The sequence below is a fragment of the Camelus ferus genome, chromosome 12 (genome assembly GCF_009834535.1).
Source record: "Camelus ferus isolate YT-003-E chromosome 12, BCGSAC_Cfer_1.0, whole genome shotgun sequence".
NCBI classification, from domain to species: Eukaryota; Metazoa; Chordata; class Mammalia; order Artiodactyla; family Camelidae; genus Camelus; species Camelus ferus.
The window spans coordinates 5456545-5482698 of NC_045707.1; the positions used below are offsets into that span (position 1 = coordinate 5456545).

Consider the following 26154-nt stretch of genomic DNA (forward strand, 5'->3'; position numbering starts at 1 on the left):
CAACCACTAATTTACTTTCTGCCTCGATGGACTTGCCTGTTCTGGACATTTTATATAAACAATTACAGATGATGTGGTCTTTTGTGACTGGCTTCTTTCACTGAGCATACGGTTTTCAGGGTTCATTGTGTTGGCATGTGTGTCAGTACTTCACTCCTTCTTATGGCTGAATAATATTCCATTGTGTGGATGCTCACATTTTGTTTATCCATTCATCACTTGATGGACATTTGGATTGTTTTCACTGTTGGACTATTATAAATAATGCTGTGAACATTTGTGTCAAATTTTTATGTGGTAAAATTATTTTTAAACACAATACCTTTGTACTTTTCCAAAAAAGAGAACATTTAAAATCAAGACAAATAAACTCCGTACTCCTACTACTTAACACAGCCATATTCATTTTTATATTGCCTTCAACATGTATGTACTGTATCACTTTAAATGGCTGAAATCACATACTGTCTTCATGCTGATGACTCCACTTTTCTTCTGTTCTCTCTTCAACCTCCTCCAGTTGGACTTGCACCCTCATCATTAAAAATTAGAGCTCTTGTTGGTAACACCGCCATCGTCCAGTTTGCCGAACCAGTGACCAGGTCTCTGTCCTCATTTTACTTGACCTCTAAGTAGCTTGTGACACTGCTGATCTCCTCCTCCTGGGAATGCTTTCTTCTCTTAGTTTCCACAGCAGCACGCACTGCTTAGTGTTCCTTCCTCTTCACTGCTCACTCTTCAGACTGAAAAAAATTTTTTCGGGGGGGGGAGGTAATTAGTTTGTTTAATTAATTAATTAATTTAATTTAATGGAGGTACTGGGGATTGAACCCAGGACTTTGTGCATGCTAAGCACACGCTCTACCACTGAGCTGTACCCTCCCCAGCACTTTTATTTTCTGTGTCTTTTTCTGCCTGACTTCTAAATGTGGGAATGTTCCAGGATTGGGTCCTAGGCCCCCTGTTCTGCGTTCTCTTCCAGGCCGTGACATCTAGCCCTGGTGAGTCCCACATTCACAGCTCCAGTGCTGACCGCTGTGGACTCTGTATTCACATATACAGTTGTCTACTTGACTTCTCCACTTAGCCGTCTAGTAGGCATCCCCACTGAACACGGCCAGAGCAGCTTGCTGACCTGCTCTCTTGCTAACCCTGAAGCCTGCTCTACCCCAGGCTCCCCTCATCTTGGTTAATGGGACCCGCACATTTGCTCAGGTCAAAAACCTAGGTGACATCTCAGTTCTTTCCATTGTCTACCTCTGCACCTCCAAAGTATGTCCAGAATCTAGTTACTTCTCATCATCTCAGTGATTTTAGTCCAACGTGTCTCTCACCTGGACAACTGTAGTTTCCACTCATAGCCCTTCTGCAGTTCATTTTCCTCAAAGCAGCCAATGTGATTTCTTTAGAAACCTGAGACAGGCCATGTCATGCCCGTGCTCAGAGCTCTCCAGTGGCTTCCCATTAAAATAAAACCCAGAGTCTTTACCGTGAGTAGAAGGTCCTGCCTGCCTTTCCAGTGATCTCTGCTGCTTTCCCGTCATGGCTCTCTCTCAAGCACACTTGTCTTATTTCTCCAGTGTAATAATACTTGTGTTCCTGAAGGCCGTCACACAAGCCATTTCGTCTGTTTGGGCTGCCCTTCTAGGTCTTTGCCGAGCTGATTCCGTCTCATCATTCTGGTGTCAGCTGAAATGTCATCTCCTCAGAGAGGCCTTCGCTGACCACCTATCAAAAATGGCCTCCTGCCCTTACCTGTTACTTTGTCACTTTATAACCTGTAATTCTGTTATTTTTTCATAGTTTTATGATTACTCTGAAATTATTCATTTAGTTGGTTATTTTTTGTCTGTTTTCTGTCACTAATATTAATAGCTGGCATTATTAAGCACATACATGTGCTTTGTATTATATTTACATTTTCTCATTTGTTATCATTTTACAGATGAGGAAACTGAAGTTTTACAAGACCAAGAACTTGGTCTTGTTTTACTGCTTTATCCTTTGCACATGGAACAGTGTTTGGTGCATAGTAGTTACTCAAAAAAAATTTGTAGGTTGGCTAGATGAACCAGAGATTCCTAAATTTATGTCTCTAGTTCTTACATCTCCTTGGAGATGTAAATTTGTGTATCCAGTCACCTGCTTCACATCTCCAATTGGATTTCTAAGAAACATTTAGTTATCCTACGACTGTTTGTTCCCTCCTCCCGCAAACTGTTTCTTTTCCACTGTCCCCCCCATTAGTGAATGGCATCATCGTAAACCTGGGCGTTCAGACTGGAAACCTGGGCCTGGCTTTGGGTGGCTCCCTTTCCTCCTTTCCCACATCCAGCCTAGAAGCAAAGCTGTTGGTTCTACCTCTGGTTATATCTTGAATCCATTCACTCCTCTTCATCCCCACCCCCACGGTCACCACTTCAGTCTTGCACCCCATCACCTCTTTCCTGGAGCTTGTCCTTCCACACTTGTCTCACTGCACCCGCTCTTGTCTCTCCACAAGCCCTTTGCCGAACAGCAGCCAAAGTGATTTTTAAAAAACATACATGGGGTGGGGTATAGCTTAGTGGCAAAGCACATGCTTAGCATGCTTGAGGTCCTGAGTTCAATCCCCAGTACCTCCATTAAAAAAAACAAAACACAAACAAGAAAGCATTATGTTAGTTCATGCAACTGTCATGTTTAGGATCCTTTTATGGATTCCCATTGTCCTTAAAATCTAACTCCTTCACTGTGGCCACAGTCCCTTGGCGATCTGGGTTCCTCTGCCTCTCCAGTTTCTTCTTACATTGTCCCCCTTGTCCACTGTGTTCCAGTTATCGGGCTCCTTTCTGTTTGTCCATTTTTTTGGATTGTTTCTTTCCAGCTTACTGAGTTTTGAGAATTCCTTATATTCTGGATACATGTCCTTTATCAGATGTGTGATTTGAACATATTTTCTACCATCTGTGGATTCCGATAAAGTCTAATTTATCAAATTCTTTCTTTTATAGATCATGCATTTAGTATAATATCTAAGAAATCTTTGCTTACCAAGGTCACAAACATGTTTTCTTCTATAAGTTCTGTAGTGTTAGGTTTTACATTTGGGTCTATGATTCATTTTGAGTTAGTTTTTGTATATGGTGTGAGATATGGATTAAGGTTCACTTTTTGCATACGGCTGTCCGATTTTTCTACGAACATTTGTTGAAAAGACTATCCTTTCTCCATTGAGTTGCCTTTGTATTTTTGTTGAAAATTAATTGTATTTCAACAAAATATTATCTCACCGCTTTGGAGGCAAGAAATCTGAAATCAAGGTGTCGGCAGGGCCGTGCTCACTCTGAAACCTGTAGGGGAAGGATCCCTCCTTGCTTCTTCCAGCTCTGGTGGTTGCAGTCATTCCTCGGCCTCACGGGGTGTTCTGCTGGCTCTTTACATCGCCTTCCCTGTATATACGTCCGTGTTCAAATTTCCCCTTTTTATAAGGACACCGGTCATACTGAATTGGGGCTCTCCTTAATGATGTCATCTTAAGTTAGTTAAATCAGCAAAGACCCAGTTTCCAAATAAGGTCACATTCTGAGGTACTGGGGGTTGAGACTTCAACATGTCTTTCTGGGGGGACGCAACTCAATTTATAACATTAACTGACCACATGAATATGTTTCTGGATACCTGTTCTGCTCCACTGGTCTCTGTGTCTGTCCTTTTATCAGTGTCACCCTGTACTGTAGCTTTATAGTAAGTATTCAAGTCAGATACTGTGAATTCTCCAACTTGCTGCTTTTTCAAAATTGTTTGGAGTATTCTGATTCTTTCGACTATCCATTTAAATTTTAGAACCAACTTGTCAGTTTCTCCAAGATATCCTACTGAGATTTGGATTGGAATTACATTGACTCCTTTCCTTGTTCCCAGTCTGGGAGAAAGCTCTCAGTCATTTATCATTAAGTATGATTTTTTGTTTTTTGGGTTTTTTAAAATTTTTATTGAAGTATAATCAGTCACAGTGTGTCTGTTTCTGGTGTACAGCATAATGTCCCAGTCATGCATATACATACATATATTTGTTTTCATATTCTTTTTTATTAAAGGTTATTACAAAATATTGAATATGGTTCCCTCTGTTATACAGAAAAAAAATTGTTTTTTATCTATTTTTATGTATAGTAGTTAATATTTGCAAATCTCAAGCTCCCAAATTTATCCTTTCCCACTCCCTTTCCCCTGGTAACCATAAGATTGTTAACTACGTCTGAGAGTCTGTTTCTGTTTTGTCGATGAGTTAATTAGTGTCTTCTTTTTTCTTTTTTTAGATTCCACATATGAGGGATATCCTATGGTATTTTTCTTTCTTTCTCTGGCTGACTTCACTTATAATGACGATCTCCAGGTCCATCCATGTTGCTGCAAATGGCATTGTTTTATTCTTTTTTATGGCTGAGTAGTATTCCATTGCATAATATACCACAACTTCTTTATCTAGTCATCTGTTGATGGACATTTAGGTTGTTTCCATGTCTTGGCTATTGTATGTAGCACTGCTATGGTAAGTATGATGTTAACTCTAGGATTTTTGTAGATGTCCTTTATTAGGTTAAGGGAGTTTCCTCTATTTCTAGTTTGCTGAGAGTTTTTATCATGAATGTATGTTGACTTTTGTCAGATGCTTTTTCTGCATCTATTGAGTCATATAGTTTTTCTTAGTCTGTTGATGTACTGCATTACATTGATTGATTTTGAAATGTTGAACAAGTTTTGCATTCCCAAGATAAATCCCACTTGGTCAGGATGGTATTGTTTTTCATGTATTGTAGAGCTTACTGGCAAAAGGTTGTTCATAATATTCTCTTATTATCCTTTTAATGCCCCTAGGATCTGTGGTGATACACCATATCCTTTTCCATACCTGGTAGTCTTGGTAATCTGTGTCTTTTTGCTTTTCCTGTTCAGACTGATAGATGTTTGATTTTATTGATTTCAAAGGAGCAGGTTTTGGTTTCATTGATTTTTCTCTATTTTTTTTCCATTTTATTGATTTCTGTTATCTTTATTGTTTTCTTTCTTCTGCATACTTTGGACTCAATTTACCAGTAAATTCAACAACTTGGATAAAGGCCAGATTCCTTAAAAGTACACAAACTACCAAAGTTCACTCGAGAAGAAAAAGATAATCTAAATAGCCATATCTCTGTAAAACAAATTATAGCTGGAAACATTTCCACAAAGAAAATTCCAGGCACAGAAGACTTCATTGGTGATTGTTACTCAACATTTAATGTAGAAATAATACCAATTTCTATACAAACTCTTCCTGAAAATTGAAGAGGTGGGACTACTTCCCAAATCATTCTGCAAAGCAAATACCATCCTAAACCTAACCAGACAAGGGCATTATTAGGAAAGAAAACAACAGCTCAAAGATCCTTCATGAACATAAATGCAAAAATTCTTAATAAAAGTTAGGCAAATTGCACTCCACAATTTCCAAAAAGGAAAATACATCACAATGACCCCATAGGATGAGCTTCAGACCTTATTCCTTGTGTCCCTTCCAGGTGGTTCTCTTCCCAGCCTTGGGGGCTTTCCTTACAGGCGTGCTCTGACCAGTTTTCGCATGAAGCTTTGGGGGTGCTCTCCGCAGATTTCTGGAGCTCTGTCTGTGCAGGTCTTGCATCTCCAGTTCTCTGTTCTACAGACTCAGGCCGCTCTGGCTCTCAGCTCAGCTCCTCACCCTCCCGAGTGCCCCCAACCCTGGCAGTAACAGCCCGTCACGGGGCCACCTCAGTTGTGCTCTCTCAGGCATCGCTGTCCTGTGTTGCCTGTCAGCCAGTGTTTGAAAACCACTATTTTATATATTTTTCTGGCTTTTTGGTTCAAGTTCAAAAAGTAAATCCAGTCCTTGTAACTCCATCTTGGCCAGATGCAGAAGTCCGTAACTGGAGTATGAGGGGACTGCATCACACCGTATCGCATCAGTGTACCCAGACTTGATCAGTTCCCCTAATGTTTGCTCTGTGAATTGTTCTCATGTTTTTGTTGTATAGATAATGCTGAAGTAGACCTTTCCATGCACACACCGTTTTGCTTCTATTGAATTATTTCGTTAAATTTCCAAGAGAATAGTTACTGGATTTAAGAGTATGAGTATTTAAGGGTATTCCATTCCCGAGGGAAAGTACAATCTACAGCAATTCATGAGTGAACTAGTTTTTTTTTTAACCACAAAAACTGGTTTTTACCAGCATTGATGCAGCCAACTTAGAGGTGCTCTAGAAAGAATTTTTAAAAATTAAATTTACATGCTTAAAGGTGTCAGTCTTTTAATCTGCCTCCAGTATATTTCTCCTCGTTCTTCAAAAGTCTCTACCGCTCAGTGCCCCTGTGACAACAGCAGGGCTGCTGGTGCCAGTGCCACGGCTCCCAGATGGCTGCTTTGAGGAAGGTTTCCATGGCGACTGGAGGCAGGAAAAACCTGTCCTCCCGGATTAGCAGTATCACATCCGGCTCCTGTTGGGAACTCGGGGACTCGGGGCAGTGGGTGATAGAAGTGGTGTATGTATGTATGAAATATTATTGCAGAGCCTCTTTAAAATATATCCAGACTCTGACCATTTCTCACGGTCCCCATGTAGCAAAGCCGACATCATTCCTACCACGTCACCGCCTCCTGCCCTGCAGTCTACTCTGCACAGCAGCCAGAGAGCTTTTAATCCTAAGTCAGATTCAGGTTTGCCTCTGCTCAGAACCCTCCTGTGATGTCCAACCCTCCGAGAACAAGGTCCAGTTCTGTACTGCACCTTAAGGCCCTCCGTGACCCCCACTGTGTTTCCTCCTCCTCCCCAGCCCCCCTTCAGTTTGCTGCTGCTTCCCCCTGCCTCATGTGTCCCTGTCTTGTCTTCACCCTTGCTGCTCCTCCTGCCTGGGTCCCCCTTCCCTCTGGAGCCACGGGACTGGATCTCTCACTTTCTTTTGTTTGGGTCTGTGGACGTCACCTTGTCTCAGCGCTTCCCGAGCGCTTCAGCTCCATGGCCCCTTGCTTTTACCCTGCTTTACTTTTCACCTGGTGCTGCAGTTGCCACCATCTGACACAGCTGTTTTATGACCTTTGGTTCTCTACTGTGATGTAACGGCGGGGACTTCTGGTTTTCACTGTTGCATCTCAGCCCTTAGAACCCCACGAGGCTCTGGTGGTGCTCAGTACCTTGTGAGTGAGTGAGTGGGAGGCAAGCCAACGTCAGGAAGGGGAGCTGCTTACTGAGAATTACCTTCCCAGCCCCCTCGGTCCTGCACAGCCAGGGACAGCTCTTCCACTACACACAACACCTGCTCCCTTCTGGAAGAAACAACCCAGTCATGCCTCTGAGGCCTCAGGGATGAGTCCTTCTGGTGATCTCAGCTGGCACATGTTACACTGAACTGTACGAAATTATTGTGTCCATAGGTTGTAATGGATGAATATCAGCAATAGCGTATGGCCTTCAGCAACCTGGGTGTAGACGGCCCAGGTACTAACAGTCACGTTCTGGAAATTGTTAGGACTCCTACTAACTGCCTGATGCTTCCTAAGTATGTGTCGGGTGTCAGTGTGCTGGGGCTGTCTGCCGTCTCCCTTAATCCTCACAGCCACTGTAGGATATCGGTACTGTTACTCTGCTCTGTGGAGAAGAAAACAGATTCAGAGAGGTGGCGTGAACATGCCCCAGGCTGTAACTAGCAGGAAGCAGCAGAGCTGGGAATTGAATCCACATCTGTCCCACTGGCGAGGTCTTCACTTTAACCGTGGCGCCGTCGGGCCTCTGCAGAGCGGGCGCAGGGGCTGAGCTCAGAGCCACGCCCCCCTAGGGCTGGTGTGCAGCAGTGAGCCCCCCGGGGCCCGGGCCAGCGGCTGGCACGGCTGAGCACCGGGTGCCCCAGCACCGTTGAGCTGGCGGCTGCCTGACGTCTTCTCACTGGGGGCACTGGGGAGCCGGGTGGGGTGGGGGTACTGTTGTGGGGATCCATTGGGAAAGCTGTCTATGGGTCTCTTCTAGACTTGTTTTCTCGAGTGTGAGGAATAGAGATACCTGCTTCAGGGTGTGTTGTGAGAATCGAATGATGACGTGACTTTAAGAACTTCTAGCTCAGTCCCCTTGATGTGAAAATATGTAATCTCCATCCAGCACAAACTCCTGCTTCAGACCAGGCCCCGCATACCTGTTATACTGAAGATAGACATTGTGTCTTCCTCACGCAGATCAGACAAGCCTGGGATGGCTGGCCTGTTAGGGAAGTGGGTTCTGCCATCTGTTTGTAAGCAGGGCTTGTCTAGAAGCAGGAGGGCTCCCTCCCAGTTGGGCACCAAAACCACTATGATAAGCATTTAGCCCACCCTTGGCCAGGTCAGGGTGTGTCTGGGGGCGGGAGTGGAGGTTAGTGACCCAGCTGAGCTGTCTTGGCCCCAAATTTGCAAGTGTATCTTTAAAGAGATTTTTTTCATGTGCCTGTTTTTCAACATATGCTGGAATGAAGGGCCCATAGGGTGATGTTTTCTCATAGGGCCCTCAAGGTGGTTGTTTGATTTTCCTTTTTTGTTTCTTTCTCACTCCCTTGACCCTTCCGTTCACCCAGAATTCCCTACAGCAGAATTCTGTGGCAGACAGCATGGAGAAGACGAGGGGCTGCTGTGGACCAGGCTGACAGCTGTCCCCTCTGGCTCCCATCATCTGAAAAATGGCAGGGGGAGCTCTAGGTCTAGTGAATATGATTCCAAAAACTAGAAGGCAGCTGATGCTGAAGTATTGCAACCACATCTCTGTACTGTTACCTTCCATTTATTTCATGGGATCAACGCCTTTTGTTGCATGGTTAGAAGTAAAAGGCTTCATATTCAGAAAAAGACAGAGAAAGCTGCCCCCCAAACTGCATCTCTGTTGAAGTTCAAATGGGTGATAATAGGTTCTTTCTAGTTCAAACAGGAGCAAGTTAGAAATAGGAAGTTAGAGGACGCCCCGAGTGATGACGCCTCAGTTGATTGATGGCTTTCTCTTACTTTTTTAAATCGAGATATAATTCACATGCTATAAAGTTCACTATTTTTAATGTATACAATTCAGTGGTTTTAGTATTCATACTGTTGTGCAACTATCGCCACTGTCCAATTCCAGAACATTTTTCATCTCTGCAGATAGAACCCTGTACCCATCAGCAGTCCCCCTGCCTGCCCCCTCCCCCAGCCCTTGCTGGCCTGCTCTCTGTGTCTGGATTTGCCCCTTCTGGACATCGCATTGAAACAGAATCGTCAGTATGCATCCTCTTGGGACTGGAAATGCCAGGGTCGGATGAGTAGAGGTATCAACTCAGAAGCCAAGATGTGTTCCATCTAAATGGTTCCTCGAAGATTCTGGCTCGGAGGAACCTATTCACAGGGGTTTTGGTGGTGGCTGGATTTTGTTTTCTTTTTTAGGAAACATTTGTCTGAGCATAGAGTATCAGGAAGTCTGTATGATTCTCTCCTTCCTTAATGGTACGGGAACTGAGCAGACATTCTGCTTGGCTCACAGAGCTGTTGAGAATATCAGTTTTGTAGCTTCTTCAAAGTATATCTTCTCTCGGATGAAATGTTCAAAATAGGAGACTTTTTCTTTCAAGTGTGACTTTTCCTTTCCTGTTAAACAGAGGCCAGGACTCACCTCCCCACTGCCTCTGGGCCAGCAGATCCGAGTCAGGGGTGGAAAGGACTCCCAGTAGAGCAGCTGCTTTAGATGACTTTCTCCTTTGCTCTCCTAACCAGGACAGATGTTTCTGGACCAGATGAAGCTTAAGGAGACTTCCGGCTGTAAGATATTAGGATAGGAAAACTCTCAAGCCTGGATCTCCAGAAGGCTTGCCTTGCCTCTCCGCACGATGTCAGGTGGGAGGCAGGGGCCAGCTTGGAAATGGGGTGACAGGCTCTCTAGGGGGTAGGGGGGCCTTACCCAGGAGGACCCACCCGGTGTTGGGAGAAGCAGGCTTGTTTTTCATGGACCTTCTTGGGTCACATGGACCAGGCAGGAGGTGGGGGAAGGAGGAAGCCTTCTGACGGCCATCTGGGAGTTACTACAGCTCTCTTCTCGGTTTTCCCGAATCCCTGTCCTCTCCCTCCAGCCTGCAAATTCTCACTTGCAGGTGGAAGAAGAGGCAAGGACATGAAGTTTGGTTGTCTTGTAACTAACACGCTGCTGGTTTTCTTTTCCTTCCTCCAGAAATTTGCACATTTCTAGGTTTCTCACCCTCCCTATCCATTGGACTTTAGATGGTCCAGTCCCTTTAATGCTGGTGCTCTGGGGGGTGGGACAGGGGAGCAGGGATATCCCAGTCTGAATTCCCTCTCTGAATGCTCTGCGTTTTTTTCATCTTGTATTCCTGACCCTCCTTGGTTTTAGGAAGCCACGTACCTTCTGCCAGTGGCCCCTTCTCAGCCCTGACCCCGAGCATGTGGCCCCAGGAGATCCTGGCCAAATACACGCAGGTACAGCAGCTGGCCAGCCAGGCACCAGCGGCTCTGCCCCCAAGCCATGATCCCCAAGGGAACCTGCCACCCACAGGCTTCCTGGTGGGTGGGTCACTGCACCGTTCGCACACAGAACTGGAGGCCCCATCAAGGACAGTGTTAGCTCCGTGTCCTATGTGAATCAGGCTTTAGGCTGGATGCAAAGTATGGTGCTCTGCCCTCAGTATTATGGGGACTCAGAAATAAATGAGACACACTTTTCTTGACTTGATCTTATCTTTGACCTCTGAGAAAAACAGGGAAGATGTGTGGAGAGTTCGAGAGGGTCATGACCCCTGTAGCTGAATGACAACTGCAGGGGCTCCAGGGAAGGGCACCCCTTGGTCTGAGTTGTGGGGGCCGGGTGGCGGCAGCGGGGTTGGGGGTCCCAGGCTGACTCTCCCTACTCCTGGGTCTAGAAGGAGGAGGCAGCGGAGCAGCCAGAGTTCTGCTACGATGAGTTCGGTTTCCGGGTCGACAAGGAAGGTGAGATTGAGCCCCTCGCGTGGAGCCTTGCCCATGTCCTTGGGGAGGACCAGCCGCAGCAACTCATGACCCTGCTGTGACCTCAGGCTCCGGCTGTTTCACCCGATGTTCCAGAGTCAAGGACGGAGCTGCATCTGATGGTGATGCTGTTCTCAGTATATGGAGTCCTCTGGGGGTTTTAAGATTAATTTTATTGATCTTCATATGATAATAAAAGCAGTAATGTTCATTGTAGAGAATTTGAAAACTACATCAAAATATAAAGATTAAAACACATTAACCTAGTGGGGAGGGTACAGCTCAGTGGTAGAGCACGTGCTTAGCATGCACGAGGTCCTGGGTTCAATCCCCAGCGCCTCCTCTAAACATAAATAAATAAATAAACCTAATTACCTCCCCAACCCCCAAAAAAGAAAAATTTAAAAAAAAACAAAAAACAACCCGCCCCCAGATTAACCTATAATCCTGCAGCCTGAAGATAACTGCAGACATTTCAGAGTGTTCTTTCCTGACTGTGTGTGTTTCCATGTGGAAGATTGTATCATAATATTGTACAATGTTAAGAGATCTAAGAGCAGTGTAAAAACATGTCTATGGTGTATGTGGTATATGTATGTTTCTATATTGCTCTTTTATTTCTTAACATATACCATGAGCATTTTGTCAAATGTCAGTTAAGACCTCTTTAAAAGCATATTTTTCAGTGGCTGCACACTGTCCCATTTTAATGAATCTGTCATCATGTTTTTATAACCTCTCTTCTCTACGTGGGCCCCAAGGCCATTACCACTGTCTTCTACCACAGCGGCGCCTGTGGGCTCCTGAGGGGGCTGTGGGAGGGGCGTCTGCCTGAAGCCAGGGGAGCCAGTCACCAACCAGAAGGTGTCAACTGGCTGAAACCAGTCATGTTCAGGTTGCTCATATTTCCAGTTCTGCCAGGTCTTCCTCATTCTCTGCTTTGCAGGCAGATATTTGGAAGTTAAAAGCTGGGCCTGAGAGGAACACAGGGAACCTTCTAGTATGACGGAAATATTCTGTGTCTTGATGGGAACAGTGTTTAAATGTTTGTTGATACTCAATGCACTTAAAATTTGTGCACTTGATGTGAATTCACTGAAGGTGAAGTTTTAGAAAGCGGAGGCTGAGGCTGCGACTCCGGGATAGGTCAGGGTGCTGCCCTGTGGGGCAGTAGTGCCGTGGAGGCTGTGGGGCAGGAGAGCCCCGTCCGCGGGCACCCGGGCACTTCTGGAGGCCGACTGGAAAGGAGGCCCTGGGTGTGGGTGGTGAGATCCGACCCTGGGCCGGGGCCGATGCTCCTGGAAACAGACGGGGTGGCTTCCTTCCTCCCCTGCAGATGGCGCTGGCCCCCGCTCCGGCAGGCTGCCAGCCGCTCTGATGGAGGACCCGCCGCAGAGGCTGCGGTGGCAGGCCCACCTGGAGTTCACCCACAACCACGACGTGGGGGACCTCACCTGGGACAAGATTGCCGTCTCCCTGCCCCGCTCGGAGAAGCTGCGCTCCCTGGTGCTGGCCGGTGTCCCACACAGCATGAGGCCGCAGGTGAGGCAGAGGGACCCACTGGGGCTGGGAGGTTCCGGTGCCCCTGGGGGCTGAGTGCTCACGCCCCCCTCAGCTGTGGATGCGGCTCTCAGGGGCCCTGCAGAAGAAGAGGAATTCTGAGCTGTCCTACCGAGAGATTGTAAAGAACAGCTCCAATGATGAGACTATTGCTGCCAAACAGGTGAGGCCGGGGTGACAGGCACGGGGGTGGGGGTGGGATGAGGAGCGCCCTTCAGGGAGTGCCCTCTGGCCATGAACTGTGCCTGCGGGAGGGGGATCTGCTGGGGTTACTGGGCCCGCCCTGGTGGGTCTCTCCTTGGCAGGGGTGGCCGGGCGAGCACGGCAGCCTTCGGGCAGCCCGAGGCAGCCCTTTCACCCACAGACACATCCCTGGAGCAAGCTTGCTCCTTCCTGGGTCCTCCGTGGCACCGGGAAGAATCGTCAAAAAGGCCACCCAAGCCGGTGCACATTAGGATCCTCTAGAAAGTTTACAGATTTCCATGCCTCCTTCCAGAGAGTCTCAGTCCATAGCTGTGGCTTGAGGCCCAGGAACCTGTACTTCCATTTTTATAAGCTCCCCCATGAGTCAGGTGGCATGAGCCACGCATTCGCGGGCTCTGATCCTGAGGGGCAGAGCATGAGGAGCCCCGACTCCTGGGACAGAAGCCGACCTGAGGTCTGCCCCACACAGGGGTCCCCAGCCTCCTTCCCGGGGGTCTCGGGGTGCCAGCACTGTGGAGGGTGTGGGCCTGCAGCTGCATCTCACAGGCTCTGGGGGGGCTGCCGGCAGATTGAGAAGGACCTGCTCCGCACCATGCCCAGCAACGCCTGCTTCGCCAGCGTGAGCAGCGTCGGGGTGCCGCGCCTGCGGAGGGTGCTCCGAGCATTGGCCTGGCTCTACCCGGAGATCGGCTACTGCCAGGGCACCGGCATGGTGAACAGGGCCCGGGAGTGGGGAGTGCCCCAGGGTCTTCTCCACACCCCCGGGGGTGACCGATTTCACAACTGGGCCAGCAGGGTGGGAGGACGGGAAAGGAGTCCCCAAGGAGGGCTGGGGCTGCCAGACACGATACTTCCAAGCCTGAGACAGGCACGCGGTCTACAGTGTGACCCCCACAGAGGATGCCTTATTCTAATTGGTTACCCGGATGGGGCATCTGTTCTCATTTGCCTGGAGACCTGGGTAGAGGCCCCTTATCCCACTGCCCTGGCCAGGTGGCTGCCTGCCTCCTGCTGTTCCTGGAGGAGGAGGACGCCTTCTGGATGATGTGCGCCATCATCGAGGACCTGCTCCCGGCCTCCTACTTCAGCACCACCCTGCTGGGTGTCCAGACAGACCAGCGGGTCCTGCGCCACCTCATCGTCCAGTACCTGCCTCGCTTGGACAAGCTGCTCCAGGAGCATGACATTGGTGAGGCTGGAACCCACCTCTCCCCTGGGGTCAAGGGGTCCAAGGCTGACGGGGCAGCTGCGAGCTCAGGAGGAAGAGAGGAGCTCATCTGACGATGGCCACCCACACACACAGCCCCCGCCGCCTTCGTTGTGCTCTTGTTCTCCAACGTTCCCTGATACCCTGTCTCTTTGCCCGTGAGCTGGCAGGGCCTCTTGTTGCTTTTTGGGATATGCACTCCATGTCCTGCATGGCTTGTGTGCCTGGGGGACGCCTCTCCTCTCAGGCTGTCCCGTGCCAGCTGTCCCTGGTCCCAGCCACAGGGCCCCTGGTGTGTGTCCGCAGAGCTGTCCCTGATCACGCTGCACTGGTTCCTCACGGCCTTCGCCAGCGTGGTACACATCCAGCTGCTGCTGCGCCTCTGGGACCTGTTCTTCTATGAGGGCTCCCTGGTGCTGTTCCAGACCACGCTGGGCATGCTGCGCCTCAAGGTGACAACCAGAGCCCTGGGGCCACTGCAGCTGTCCTGGCCCCTCCTCAGAGTCCTCCGGCTGCCCATGCTGCAGTCCAGGCCTCAGCATCGTGTGGCCTGAGCACCGGCCCCTCCTGAGAGGCCCCAGGGGATGGGTGGCAGCATCTTTTCTGGGGCAGGGCTTCCTTATGCTCAGCTCAACCATCCAGGGAAGATGCAGGTGCCTGAGGCTGGTGATTGGGGTCAGCTGGGCAGTGACACCCACCTGCCCTTCCCTCGCACGGCCCAGGAGGAGGAGCTGATCCAGTCCGAGAACTCAGCCTCCATCTTCAACACACTGTCAGACATACCGTCACAGATGGAGGACGCGGACATGCTGCTGGGGGAGGCCATGCAGCTGGCCGGCTCCCTCACCGACGTGGCCGTGGAGACCCAGCGCCGCAAGCACCTGGCCTACCTCATAGCAGACCAGGGCCAGCTCCTGGGCACTGGCGCCACCACCACTCTCTCTCAGGTGGGCCTGCGAGGAAGGAGGCCCCAGCTCACCCCAGCCCCGGCCCTTCCCCGTTCTGCCACCCCTCCAGCTCAGCACCCAGGGCCCAGCGCGGCCCAGTCAGACCACAGCTGTGGAGGGACCCACTGCCGTGGCCTTGGCGAGTCTCTGCCATGACCCGCCTGGTTTGGGCATGGGACAGACCCATCTTTGAAATGAGCATATGTTTTTGACCCTCAGAACCGGCCTCAGAGGCCACGTCAGAAGAGGCAGCCCGAGATGCTGCCTGGCTTCTGTGCTGAAGGGCTCTGTTTACTTCCTCCAGAGCTGAGGCACTTGTCTGCTTGGCTGGGCACGGGGTGCCCTGGCCACCGCTGACCCCACGTCCCTGCCCACAGGTAGTCCGCCGCAGGACCCAGCGAAGGAAGTCCGGCCTCACTTCGCTGCTCTTTGGTGAGAACTCTGCCCTGTGGCCGAGTGCTGGGCTCAGAGAGCAGGGCACTGGTGGCCGGTCAGACTAGGGTGGGGTATGGACTCCGAGCTTCCCTGGAGTTGGGACAGGGGCCGGTCTGGGCCACGGCTGCCATCCCTCTCTGGGCCTTACAGGGGAGGATGACCTGGAGGCACTTAAGGCCAAGAACATCAAGCAGACAGAACTGGTGGCTGACCTCCGGGAAGCCATCCTGCGTGTGGCTCGCCATTTCCAGTGCACAGACCCCAAAAACTGCAGTGTGGTGAGTCTCCGGCCCCAGGCCTGTGCTCACGGCGACTCAGGGCCGTCCTTCCCTGGCCCCATCCTGAGGCGCCCCCGCGATGGGCCTTTCTGCCGCCCTGGCAGGAGCTGACCCCAGACTACAGCATGGAGAGCCACCAGCGGGACCACGAGAACTATGTGGCGTGCTCACGCAGCCACCCGCGCCGGGCCAAGGCCCTCCTGGACTTCGAGCGGCACGATGACGATGAGCTGGGCTTCCGCAAGAACGACATCATCACGGTGCGGGGACATGAGCGCCTTGCCCAGGCAGGGTGGACAGGGGTGCGAAGTGCTGGGCTAGCACCAGAGCCGTGCTTCCTGCCCTTCCCTGTGCAGATCATCTCCCAGAAGGACGAGCACTGCTGGGTGGGGGAGCTGAACGGCCTAAGAGGTGAGGTCTCCATGCAGCGTCGCTGGGCGAGGGGAGGCGGCCTGCACAGGTCCGGTGACCTTGCCGCCGCAGCGGGCCCTGGGGATGCTCAGACAGCGAGCCTCCCTCGCGCGCTGGGTCCTCAGCCCCGTGGGGGCAGTGTCGGGGCACTGGGCCGTCCGCCCCTCATCGGGCCCGGCTTCTCCCACAGGCTGGTTTCCAGCCAAGTTTGTAGAAGTCCTGGATGAACGGAGCAAAGAGGTGAGAGCCTGCGCGAGGTGGGGCCGTGCCTGGGAGCTGCCGCTGCCTCCACCCAACAGGGCCCGCGCCCTCCTTGCCGGGCCGTGTTCCGAGCGCATGCTGGCTGTGAGGACGGGGAGAGGCTGGCTGGCTGCGTGTGTGGGGCTGGGGCCTCTTAGACCCTGTCCCCCACCCTCAGTACTCCATCGCGGGGGACGATGCTGTGACGGAAGGGGTCACAGACCTTGTGCGAGGGACCCTCTGCCCGGCCCTCAAGGCCCTATTTGAACACGGACTGAAGAAGCCTTCCCTGCTTGGGGGCGCCTGCCACCCATGGCTGTTTATTGAGGAGGTGAGTCAGTGGGCCCGTGTCCTTCATGTCCTTTTCCCTGGCCCCGCGGAGCAGGCGGCAGGAGCTCATGGCGCGGGGATGTGTGCTCAGTTGGACTTTGTGGCTTTGACCTGGTACCTCCCTTGTCCCTGACACTGAACCTGCCCCCCAGGCAGCGGGCCGGGAGGTCGAGAGAGACTTCGACTCAGTATATTCGCGCCTAGTGCTGTGTAAGACCTACAGGTAACCGGCCCCTGCCCCCTGCCCCCTGCCCCCTACCCAGCGTCCTGGTGGGTCGCCTGGCTGCCCCAGTGTGGGGAGAGGAAGTGGCCTGAGCCCACCAGGGCAGCGCTGGCAGCTTTGGTCCCCCCTCAGGCTGGATGAAGATGGCAAAGTCCTGACCCCGGAGGAGCTGCTCTACAGGGTAAGGGGGGCCATGGGCGGGGCAAGCCTCCTGGCTTGGCAGCTGGGGACACCTGAGTGACAGCTGTGCCTTCCCAGGCTGTGCAGTCCGTTAACGTGACCCACGATGCTGCACATGCACAAATGGACGTCAAGCTCCGCTCCCTCATCTGCGTGGGGCTCAAGTGAGTGCACTGCTGCTGGGGCTGGGGGGCAGTCAGAGGTGGAAGGGGTAAGGGTGAGAGCAGCCCTGCTCTGCAGAGGGGCGGTGCTTGCAGGGGTTTTGTGAAGCACAGATTCCAGCAAGCTGAGCAGGAAAGGGGCTCCCCAGAGACACGGCTACAAACTAGGGAGGGGTGCCTGCCCGAGGGGCCTCGGGCACGTGTGAGGCTCAGATCTGAGTGAGCTTGAGTGTGTGGTGTTTCCGGACTTGTCACCTGGCAAAGGAGCAGCCTCCAGGCTGCTCTGACCCAGGAAGGGGGGCAAAGTTCCTGAGACTAGCTCGGAACCTAGCCATGGGCACGCTGGCCGGACTGTGCGTGTTGCTCCTGGACTGACCAGCAGGGCCCAGGCCTCTGTGCCTGCAGATGGCATGGCCGGGTCTCAGACTCAGAAGGAGCTGTGATGGGACCGAGGGGAGTGGGGGCCATGGGGACCACGAGCCCCTGAGCATGTCTCCCCATGTGGAGGAGTCATGGTGAGGCCACTCTGCAGAGACCTGGCTGAGACAGGAGGCGGGGTCACCTGTGGGGGCTGGAGGAGCCCGGGAGTGGGCTGCCCCAGGGCAGCATGAGGGGCAGAGCCCCATCCCTGGTCGTCGGGAGTCCTGTGGATGGAGGCCAGAAGGCCCAGGAGCAGCCCCCAAGCCCACCCTGTCTGTCTCCAGCGAGCAGGTCCTGCACCTGTGGCTGGAGGTGCTCTGCTCCAGCCTGCCGACCGTGGAGAAGTGGTACCAGCCCTGGTCCTTCCTGCGCAGCCCCGGTTGGGTCCAGATCAAGTGCGAGCTCCGGTGAGGAAGCGTGGGGCTTCTGGGACCCTGGCCCAGTGGTGTGGGCCGAGGCACCTAAGGGCAACTGACAGCCTCCCCTTCGCTTCCAGTGTCCTCTGCTGCTTCGCCTTCAGCCTCTCCCAGGACTGGGAACTTCCTGTGAAGAGAGAGGTGGGTGGTCGGTTGGTCGTCGACCCTGCAACCTGCCTTCCCGCAGGGGGCTGTGGCGGGTGGGGCCACCTGGGAGTCTGTTGGCAGACGACTCCAAACACATCTGGGTGGCTGAGGCCGGGCCTCGTGGGGACCCCAAGCACTGGCATTGCCTCTAAGAACCAGTCTGGCGGCTGCTACCTTGGGCTTCCTTGCGGTGTGCCCAGCACCCCTGCCCTGTGGCCTGTGACAGGAGGGCTGTCCCTGTACAGGAGGAGAAGACACCCCTGAAGGAGGGCGTCCAGGACATGCTGGTGAAGCATCACCTTTTCAGCTGGGACATAGACGGGTGACGTGTTTCCTCCAGAGACCCCGTCAGTCACACCCAGGCCTCCCCCAGCCCGTCGGCTACCAGAGCCCCTTCCTCAGGCAAGACGAGAACAGCACAGCTCTGGCCAGTCTCAGGCTCACTCTGGGACGGGGTCTGAGGTGGCCCAGGTGCACTGTGAGCTGTAGGGTCAAGGAGAGGATGCACCGCGAGCCCTGGCTGGGCACCATGGTAGAGTCCGGGGACACCACCCTGGGCACCCAGAATATTGCTGGAGGGCAGTGGGTGGCAGAAGCAGGAGGAGGGGGCCAGGCTCAGCCTGTTCCAGCGCCTGGGCGAGGGCTCTGCCCTGCCAGGGTCTGCACAGAGGCCCCGGGCCCCAACTTCACTGTGCCAACCAAAAACCAAGAACAGCCACCTCTGTTCTGTCAGGTTTTGCTCAGGAAGGGGATGGGGGTAGCTAAAGGCTCCTTGGCCTCCTTGATTTATAAATAAACAGCTGTCTTTGAGAAAGCACCTCCCCCTATCCATCTTCTGTCCAGCCTGGGCTGCGTGTCCAAGGTTCTGCTCTTCCTGGAAATGGTCCAGAACTTACAGCCAGGCCTGGGCGGTGGCCTGATGGGGCGCAGGGTCAAAGTCACAGCATGGCACCCAGGGCCCACTATACCCGCCCCCAGCTTCTTCCCTGGAGTGAACAAGATGGACTAACAAGTGGTGGTTTTGCTTTTATTTTAAAAAGTCACACAGCTTCCCCACCTCTGTCCCAGCACTGGTTTTGGTGACTCCATCCTTAATCCCCTATGAATAACAGTGACAGGCCGGAACGAAGGCCAGGCAGGAAGAGGCCACAGCTTGGAGGCCGCTGCTGCGCCAGGGCCATAGTGACTGCAGTGAGGCAACGGGACGGAATGTGGGCAGGTGGCCAGGCAGCACCTCTGCCCTCGTGGCACTGATAAGGAGCAGGAAGCAGGAGAGGTGGGGCACCGGCTGTGGCGGGGTGTCTACACGTCAAACACAGTGATGGGTGGGCCAGGGTAAGCTGTGTCCTGCCCCAGGAGCGGTGGCTCCAGGCCCTTCCATGTGTGCGCAGTGTGGGGAGGAGCTGCACCTCCCCCCCGTATATGTGTAATAAGTATGGCGATACATAATAGAGATATATACACCTGTACAGAAACTCTGCCACCAACCACTACATGGTTACACTACACCAAGACACTAGAACGGCAGGGAGCCCCCTCCCAGGAGGCCTGGACAGTGGTGTCGGCGTCACGGGGACGGTGAGGTAGCGGCCCCGCCAGTCCCTTCCCTCTCGGGAAAGGGAGAAGGAAGGACATTCGCCCCTGGCCCCGCCTCAGCCCTGGGCCCTGCCTGCCTGAGCAAACTGCAGCCAGCAAGTGCACCCGACCTCACAAAAGGAGGTCAAATAGAAGCCCCTGGCCTGTCCAGGCCCCCCAGAACCCCAGGGTGGGACCCAGAGCTGCTTCTTGGCAGCTTTTCTCCTCCGTGAGCCTGAGTCAGGCAAAGGGACGCCTGGCCCCAGCCTCCCCCTGAGGGAAGTGGGGCCTCTTGATTGTCAGACTCACGCCCGCGCAGAGAGGCTGACCAGGCAGGAGCGCGCCGAGTTCCCAAGTTCTCCAACTTTCCCGCCCCCCCAGCCGCCCCACTCTGCAGCCCCAGAGCTACAAGCAGGAATCCCAGTGTAGCTGCAAGTCGTGGCCATCGAGGAAGTCCGTGGAGAAGAGGCTGGGGGACGTGGTGCTGAGCGGGGCCAGGCTGAGCATGGGCCCCCCGGAAGACAGCTCCAGCCAGTCCATACTGTCCAGGTGGCCGTCAGCTAGGTCCAGGCCCACGCCACTGGGCTCAGGCGCAAAGTGCAATTCCGAGGTGTCCATGGGGGAAGGGGGGTGGTCCAGGATGGCAGAGCTGCTCAGCATCTGGCTGTGAAGGTCATCAATGAGGGAGAGGGGCTCTGGCCCCTCGTGCCCACCGGTCAGCAGCGGCAGCCCCGTGCTGCTCTCCAGGAAGTCCTCCAGGCGCCCGGGGAGGGCCGGCGAGCCCGAGGGAGGCGGGGCGGCCTGAGGGAGCTCGGTGGAGGGTGAGGGCTGTGTGGCCAGGGGTGACCCACAGGCAGCTGTCGAGGGGGCCTCCTCTTTCCCTGGCTCCTTGAAATCTGCTGAAATCTCTGCCAATCAAGAAAGTGAATGGGTGTCAGAAAGCAGCCTGAACAGGGCCTGCAGTTGGGCCCTGCCGTACACCATGTAGAAAAATTAACTCAAAATGGGTCAGAAGTCTACATTTAGGAGCTAAAACTACAAAACTCTTAGAAGGAAAGGGAATATCTTCATGACATTGGATTTAGTAATGATTTCTTGGTTATGATACCGAAGGCACAGGCAATGAAAGGAAAAATAAACCAGACTGACTACATAAAAATTTAAAACTTCTGTACATCAAAGGTCACTATCAAGAGTGAAAAAATTGTATAGTAACTGTATCTCAACAAATTTAAAAAGTGAGACAACCCATGGAATGGAAGAAGATATTTGCAAATCATATTTCTGTTATGTGATTAACATCCAGAATAAGATAAAGAATGCCTACAACTCAACAAAACCAACTAAACATGGACAAAGAACTCAGACATTTCTCTGACAGAAGATACAAACACATGAAACGATGCTCAACGTTATCACTCATGAGGGAAATGCAAATCAAAACCATGATGAGAGACCACTCCACACCTTCCAGGATGGCTATTTTCAAAAAAATGGAAAACAAGTGTTGGTAAGGATGCGGACCAACTGGAACCATTGCGCATCCTCAAAAAGTTAAACACAGAATTACCATGTGATCCAGCAATCCCACTTCTGGGTGTGCACCCCACAGAACTGAGCATGGACACACATACGGGCACGCCACGTTCACAGCAGTGTTACTCAGGACAGCCAGAACGAGGAGACCACCCAAACGTCCAGCGGGCGAGGAGATAGATACAGCGTGGGACACACACCCAAGGGAACGCCATTCAGCCACAGTGAGTAAGGAAATTCTGATACAAGCTCCACCACGGATGAACCTTGAGGGCATCGTGCTCAGTGAATCCAGCCAGAAACAACAGGAGGGCAAGTACTACATGGCGCCACTCACACGAGGTATGGAGGTGACCGAGTCCCAGAGACAGAAAGCAGGAAAGAGGTTACTGGAGGGTGGGAGGAACAGGAAGTTGGTATGTAAAGGGCGATGTATCCATTTAGGATTGATGGAAAGTTCTGGAAATGGACAGTGGTGATAGTTACATGACACTGTAAATGAACTTAGTGCCACTGAACTGTGCGATTAAAAGTGGTTATAATGGTAAACTATGTTATATATACCACAATAAAAAAAATACGCAGAAACCAGGCCTGCTGCCTGATCCCTGGGTCCCATGCTCCTCCCGCCCCCGGCTTGGCTGAGCTGTGCTCTCACCAGCTCCCTCTGAGTCCCCACAGACCTGCCCCACCCACCCTCTTCAAGTGCCCTCTTCCCCTGGCATCATGGCCACTTCTCAGTGTCCCTTTGGGGGCAGGCAGCTGTGTCTGGTTCCTCTCTCTGGTCTCTCCCTCAGCTTCTCTCAGCGTCCGCCCTCTCATTTCCGCTCCGCCTGCAACTCCCAGAGCCTCAGTGCCACCTGCGCGTATTAGAAACGCACCTCAGACCCCGGGATCCAGGGGGGTCTCCCTGAGCTCAGAATCAGTGACCTCGAGAGTAACATCAGCTGCTGAGTGACTCTTTGTAACTAAGAGAAAATCCACCATTTTCAAGTGTACAAGTCCATGAGTTCTTGCTCTGCCTGCACCATCTTGCTTGACCGTCTCCCTCCTGAGCATGCCTCGCACACCCTGCCTTCCTGCCCCAGGGCCTCCCCCTGCTCCTCCCTGAAGCCAACCCCTCCTCTTCAGCCCTGCCCGACCCCACCCCCGTCAGCCCCCCAGCACGCAGACACGCTGCCCTTTCTGGGCCCCCCTCTGCAGGAAGCCCTTGCCGAGAGCTCTCAGACCCGCGCCTCCCACATCCCTGGCCCTCTTCAGCCCACTTCTAGAGGCCTCACCAGGGTCCCACTGCAGCACCCTGGCTGGGGTCACCAGCGACCACCACGATGTTCACCCCAAGACTGAGTCTTGGTCCTCCTCTTCCCTGATCACCCATCAGCAGCCCTTGGCCTCAGGACTTTCCCCTCGCAAGGGCACACTCCACCCTCTGCCCCCTGCTTAGCCTCATCTGCTTGTGCCACCGGCCTCCACCTTGCCCAACCTCACACTCTAGACGCCCATCCAGATGCCAACAACTCCCCAACTCCTGCCCTCAGCCCAGACTTCACCACACCCTGCGCCCGTGCTCATGCAGCTGCGTGCTGGTTAACTTGGTCCGAAGCCGTTGGCCACCCTCGTGTCCCCTTGCCAGACACCTAATCCACCAGGAAACCAAATGGACTCTCTTTCCAAAATACACCCAGACTCCAGCCCTGCCCCACTTCACTGCTGCCTCCCAGGCCCACACAGCTGGGCTTCCACCTGGGTCACCCTTGCACCTGCTCCTTCCAGCGTTCCCCAGGGTTCACACGCCTCCGCTCTGTGCCCACGAGGCCTCCTGATCTACACCAGGACCTCCCCTCCTGCTCCTTCCCACACTCACTCACTCCCCCCACACGCCCTCCTGCCACACAGGTGCTCCCCAGGGATGCCTGTGGGTGTTCTTGCCCAGGCCGTGGAGAAGGGATGCGTCTCAGGCCTCGCTGCGTCCAGAGTACCAGGCCTGCGTGCACTGTGTTCCAGAACTAAGCCAAACCCAATGCGTCAACCGGCCCAGGACGAGACAACCCAGGAAGGGAAGAGGAGGCTGGGGAGGCGGTCCGGGGTCTGGACTTTACCTCCGCTCTGAATAAGAATGTCAAACAAGTCATCCATCTGCTGGCTTGAGGAACCATTTTCCTGTGGGACAAAAATAGGACACAAAGATGAAAACCCACAGCAGGAGGCCCCAGCCTGGCTCAGGGCACGGACCGTACCTTCTACCCCTGAGCCAGCAGCCAGAGCCACAGAGCCCACCGGCCTGCGCTCAGGCTGTGGGGCCCACACTCACTCATCAGGGACAGGCCCTGGCACTCCTGCCGGTGACGGCCCACGCTCCAGGGCCTCTCTGACCCTACAGGACCGGCTCCTGCCTGCCCCGGTCCTCCAGCTGGGCCCAGGGACTGTGGGAGCCCAGCCCAGGAACCCAGGCAGCCGCCCACGCAGCCAAGCCTGTCTACCCTCCTGACCTGCTGTCTGGGATGCTGGCTCACAGCTTCCTCATAGCCAGGTGGCTCCTTCTTCGGCATAGAAGTGGGGGTCCCAAAAAGGGGCTGTGTCGGGTGCTCCAGGTCCATCTGGGCTGGTGGGCCAGGAGCTGGAGAACCAGGCTGGGACAAGGGCTAGACAGGAGAACGGTGAGAGAACCAGCGGTGGGGTGAGGGCAGCCGCCGGGCCCCCGCGCGCTCCAGGAAGGCACAGTGGGAGGCGTCTACCTTCTGGGCCCGGCCAGCTTTGCTACCTGCACTGGCTCTTGGGGGGCTCTCATGGAAGCCACTAGGGAAGAAGGGATACAGGGTCGGGGAGGCCCTGACCTCTGACCCTGCAGAGGCTGACTGGCTCCCTGGGGTTTGGTATAAGGCACGCGGGGCACAGGCAGGGTCTCTAGGCTGACTCCTCTTCCCCCAGGAGTTTCTGCCTGAGGCTGCTCAGGGGCCCTCGCCTCCCATCCTGGAGTGCCAGGTTCCTGCCACCGCCCCTCTACCCTGGGACTGGCAATGCTAAGAGGCCACACAAAGCCTAAAGCAGCCTCACCTTTGGACCAGGCTGAGTGGAGGGTCTGGGCTGTGAGGGTGACAGCAGCAGGGAGCCCGCAGCCAACGACACCTTGGTGGGGGGCGGCTGGCCTCTCTGAGGGAAGAGGAGTGGTGCTCATGTCAGGCCCAGTCGGGAGGCCCCCAGCCAGATCCTGACAGAGCCCAGCCCAGCCCTCTCCCAGGCAGGGGCTTTCCTGAGCCTCACCTGGGCCCACCCCACCCCACAAGCAGAGGTCACGGCGCCCCAGCCTGGGTGGGGCTGCTCGGGAGCCATCTGCCAGGTATAGAAATGTTCTGACACTGATGGCCAGACAGGCGGGCAGTCCCTCATGGCTCCACCCGCATGGCTGTGGGGTCTCAAGCAGGTGTCTTACCCTTCCAAAGTCTTAGGAAAACAAGCACTACCTGCCCAGCCAAGGGGTGCCTGGTGAATGGGGGGCTGTCATTAAAGGTATCTTTGCACCCTTCTGTGGCCCCAGTACCTGCTGGGGGCTCCCGCCGGCCAGGCCAGGGCTGTCTGCATTCTTATTGGTCACGGTGAGGACAAGGTGGGTCCCTGTGGAGTCAGTGACGAGGCTGGGAGGTGTGACCCCCTTGATGAAGCTGGGGCCCTGTGGGCTCTGAAGCAGCTGGGGGGCTGGGGCTGGTTCAGGTTCGGGCGGCACGGCTTCCTGCTTCACCACCACCGCCGAGGGCACCAGGGCACCGGTGTCTATGTGCTGGGCAGCAGGGGCTGCCAGGCTGGGGCTGAAGGGGTGGTCAGGGCCCGGAGGCTGCCTGCTCAGCTGACAGCTGGAGAAGCTGCTCTCCTGCTTCACTGTGGAGCCTAGAGGGACCAGGGCTGGGGCCGGGCCGGATTCCTGCTTCACCACCATGGCTGGGGACACCAGGGCACCGATGTCTACATGTTGGGCAGCGGGGGCTGTAAGGCTGGGGCTGAAGGGGTGGTCAGGGCCCGGGGGCTGCCTGCTCAGCTGACAGCTGGAGAAGCTGCTCTCCTGCTTCACTGCGGTGCTGAGAGGGGCCGGGGCCGGGGCCGGGTCTGGGTCTGGGTCTGGGGCCGAGGCTGGTGTGGGCTGCTGGGCCCGCTTCTCCTGCTCCAGCTGCAGCCTAAGCCACTCCACCAGCTGCTGCTTCTGCCGGAGCATGCGGGTCAGCTCCTCAATCTGCTTGTCCTTTTCCTGCAGCATCTGGTCCTTGTCACGCCCCTCCAGCTCTGCCCGCACCCCTGGGCTCAGACAGCAGGACCCGGCCCGGGGGCCCTCCTCCTTCACAAGGATCTGCAGTGGTGAGGCCTGCAGGGTGAGCTGGGTCAGTGGTGACGTCACCATCTCGCCAAAGGTATCCCCGGGCGTGGAATTCTCATCACCAGTGCTGAGCAGAGAACGCTCCGAAGGGGTGGGAGACACGGGGGGTGTGGAGCCCGTGCTGCCAAACTTCACCACTCCGTTGCTGGTCACTGTGGCCACCACCACCTCAGCTGGGGCCAGGCCCGCTGCCACCAGGGCGGGCCCCGTGCTTAGCCGGGCTGCCGGAAAGGCAACCACCACCTCGCCAGCCTTGGGCAGGATGGAGGCAGCGGTGGGGGCCTTGGGCGCTCCGGGGGCAGGGCTGACTTGTTCTTGGTAGGCACGCAGGCGCTCGATCAGGTCCGTCTTGGTGCCGGAGACGGGCAGTGACCGCAACTTCAGCTCCTGCTTCAGCTCTGCCACCTGCAAGGGGATGGAGAGTCAGGGCAGCAGGGAGACTAAAGGAACTGGGTCTGAGCAGGACAGTCGTGGGAAGATGAGCGGGACAAGCTTTTTGTTTGTTAGGCCTTGTTGGTCTGG

General features: G+C 54.1%; 2 protein-coding genes across 7 annotated transcripts in view; one reads left to right on the forward strand and one right to left on the reverse strand.

The window, feature by feature from the left end:
* Window positions 1–18975, forward strand: part of SGSM3 (small G protein signaling modulator 3) — a 33236-nt gene extending 14261 nt beyond the window's left edge. Inside the window, exons 1-22 of one of the 4 annotated variants that reach the window (XM_032492303.1) lie at window positions 4302–4327; window positions 9758–9877; window positions 10389–10474; window positions 10915–10981; window positions 12336–12541; window positions 12615–12722; window positions 13332–13475; window positions 13757–13952; window positions 14277–14422; window positions 14693–14917; window positions 15295–15349; window positions 15503–15630; window positions 15735–15890; window positions 15987–16041; window positions 16232–16281; window positions 16460–16612; window positions 16764–16834; window positions 16967–17015; window positions 17093–17178; window positions 17880–18002; window positions 18092–18152; window positions 18404–18975. In XM_032492303.1, the coding sequence (XP_032348194.1) occupies window positions 9871–9877; window positions 10389–10474; window positions 10915–10981; window positions 12336–12541; window positions 12615–12722; window positions 13332–13475; window positions 13757–13952; window positions 14277–14422; window positions 14693–14917; window positions 15295–15349; window positions 15503–15630; window positions 15735–15890; window positions 15987–16041; window positions 16232–16281; window positions 16460–16612; window positions 16764–16834; window positions 16967–17015; window positions 17093–17178; window positions 17880–18002; window positions 18092–18152; window positions 18404–18484 (2253 nt within the window). In that variant the 5' untranslated portion in view covers window positions 4302–4327; window positions 9758–9870 and the 3' untranslated portion in view covers window positions 18485–18975. Of the gene's footprint in view, window positions 1–4301; window positions 4328–9757; window positions 9878–10388; window positions 10475–10914; window positions 10982–12335; window positions 12542–12614; window positions 12723–13331; window positions 13476–13756; window positions 13953–14276; window positions 14423–14692; window positions 14918–15294; window positions 15350–15502; window positions 15631–15734; window positions 15891–15986; window positions 16042–16231; window positions 16282–16459; window positions 16613–16763; window positions 16835–16966; window positions 17016–17092; window positions 17179–17879; window positions 18003–18091; window positions 18153–18403 lie in introns of those variants that run through there. The other 3 variants (XM_032492304.1, XM_032492302.1, XM_032492305.1) reach the window with 3 other exon arrangements.
* A 196-nt stretch (window positions 18976–19171) lies between these two features.
* The window catches only part of MRTFA (myocardin related transcription factor A), a 91315-nt gene continuing 84332 nt past the window's right edge, over window positions 19172–26154 (reverse strand). For 2 of the 3 annotated variants that reach the window (XM_032492300.1, XM_032492298.1), the window contains exons 10-14: window positions 24808–26037; window positions 24324–24419; window positions 23759–23911; window positions 23369–23429; window positions 19172–20641 (exon numbers count right to left, since the gene is read on the reverse strand). In XM_032492300.1, the coding sequence (XP_032348191.1) occupies window positions 20139–20641; window positions 23369–23429; window positions 23759–23911; window positions 24324–24419; window positions 24808–26037 (2043 nt within the window). In that variant the 3' untranslated portion in view covers window positions 19172–20138. The remainder of the gene's footprint in view (window positions 20642–23368; window positions 23430–23758; window positions 23912–24323; window positions 24420–24807; window positions 26038–26154) is intronic. The other variant, XM_032492299.1, reaches the window with a different exon arrangement.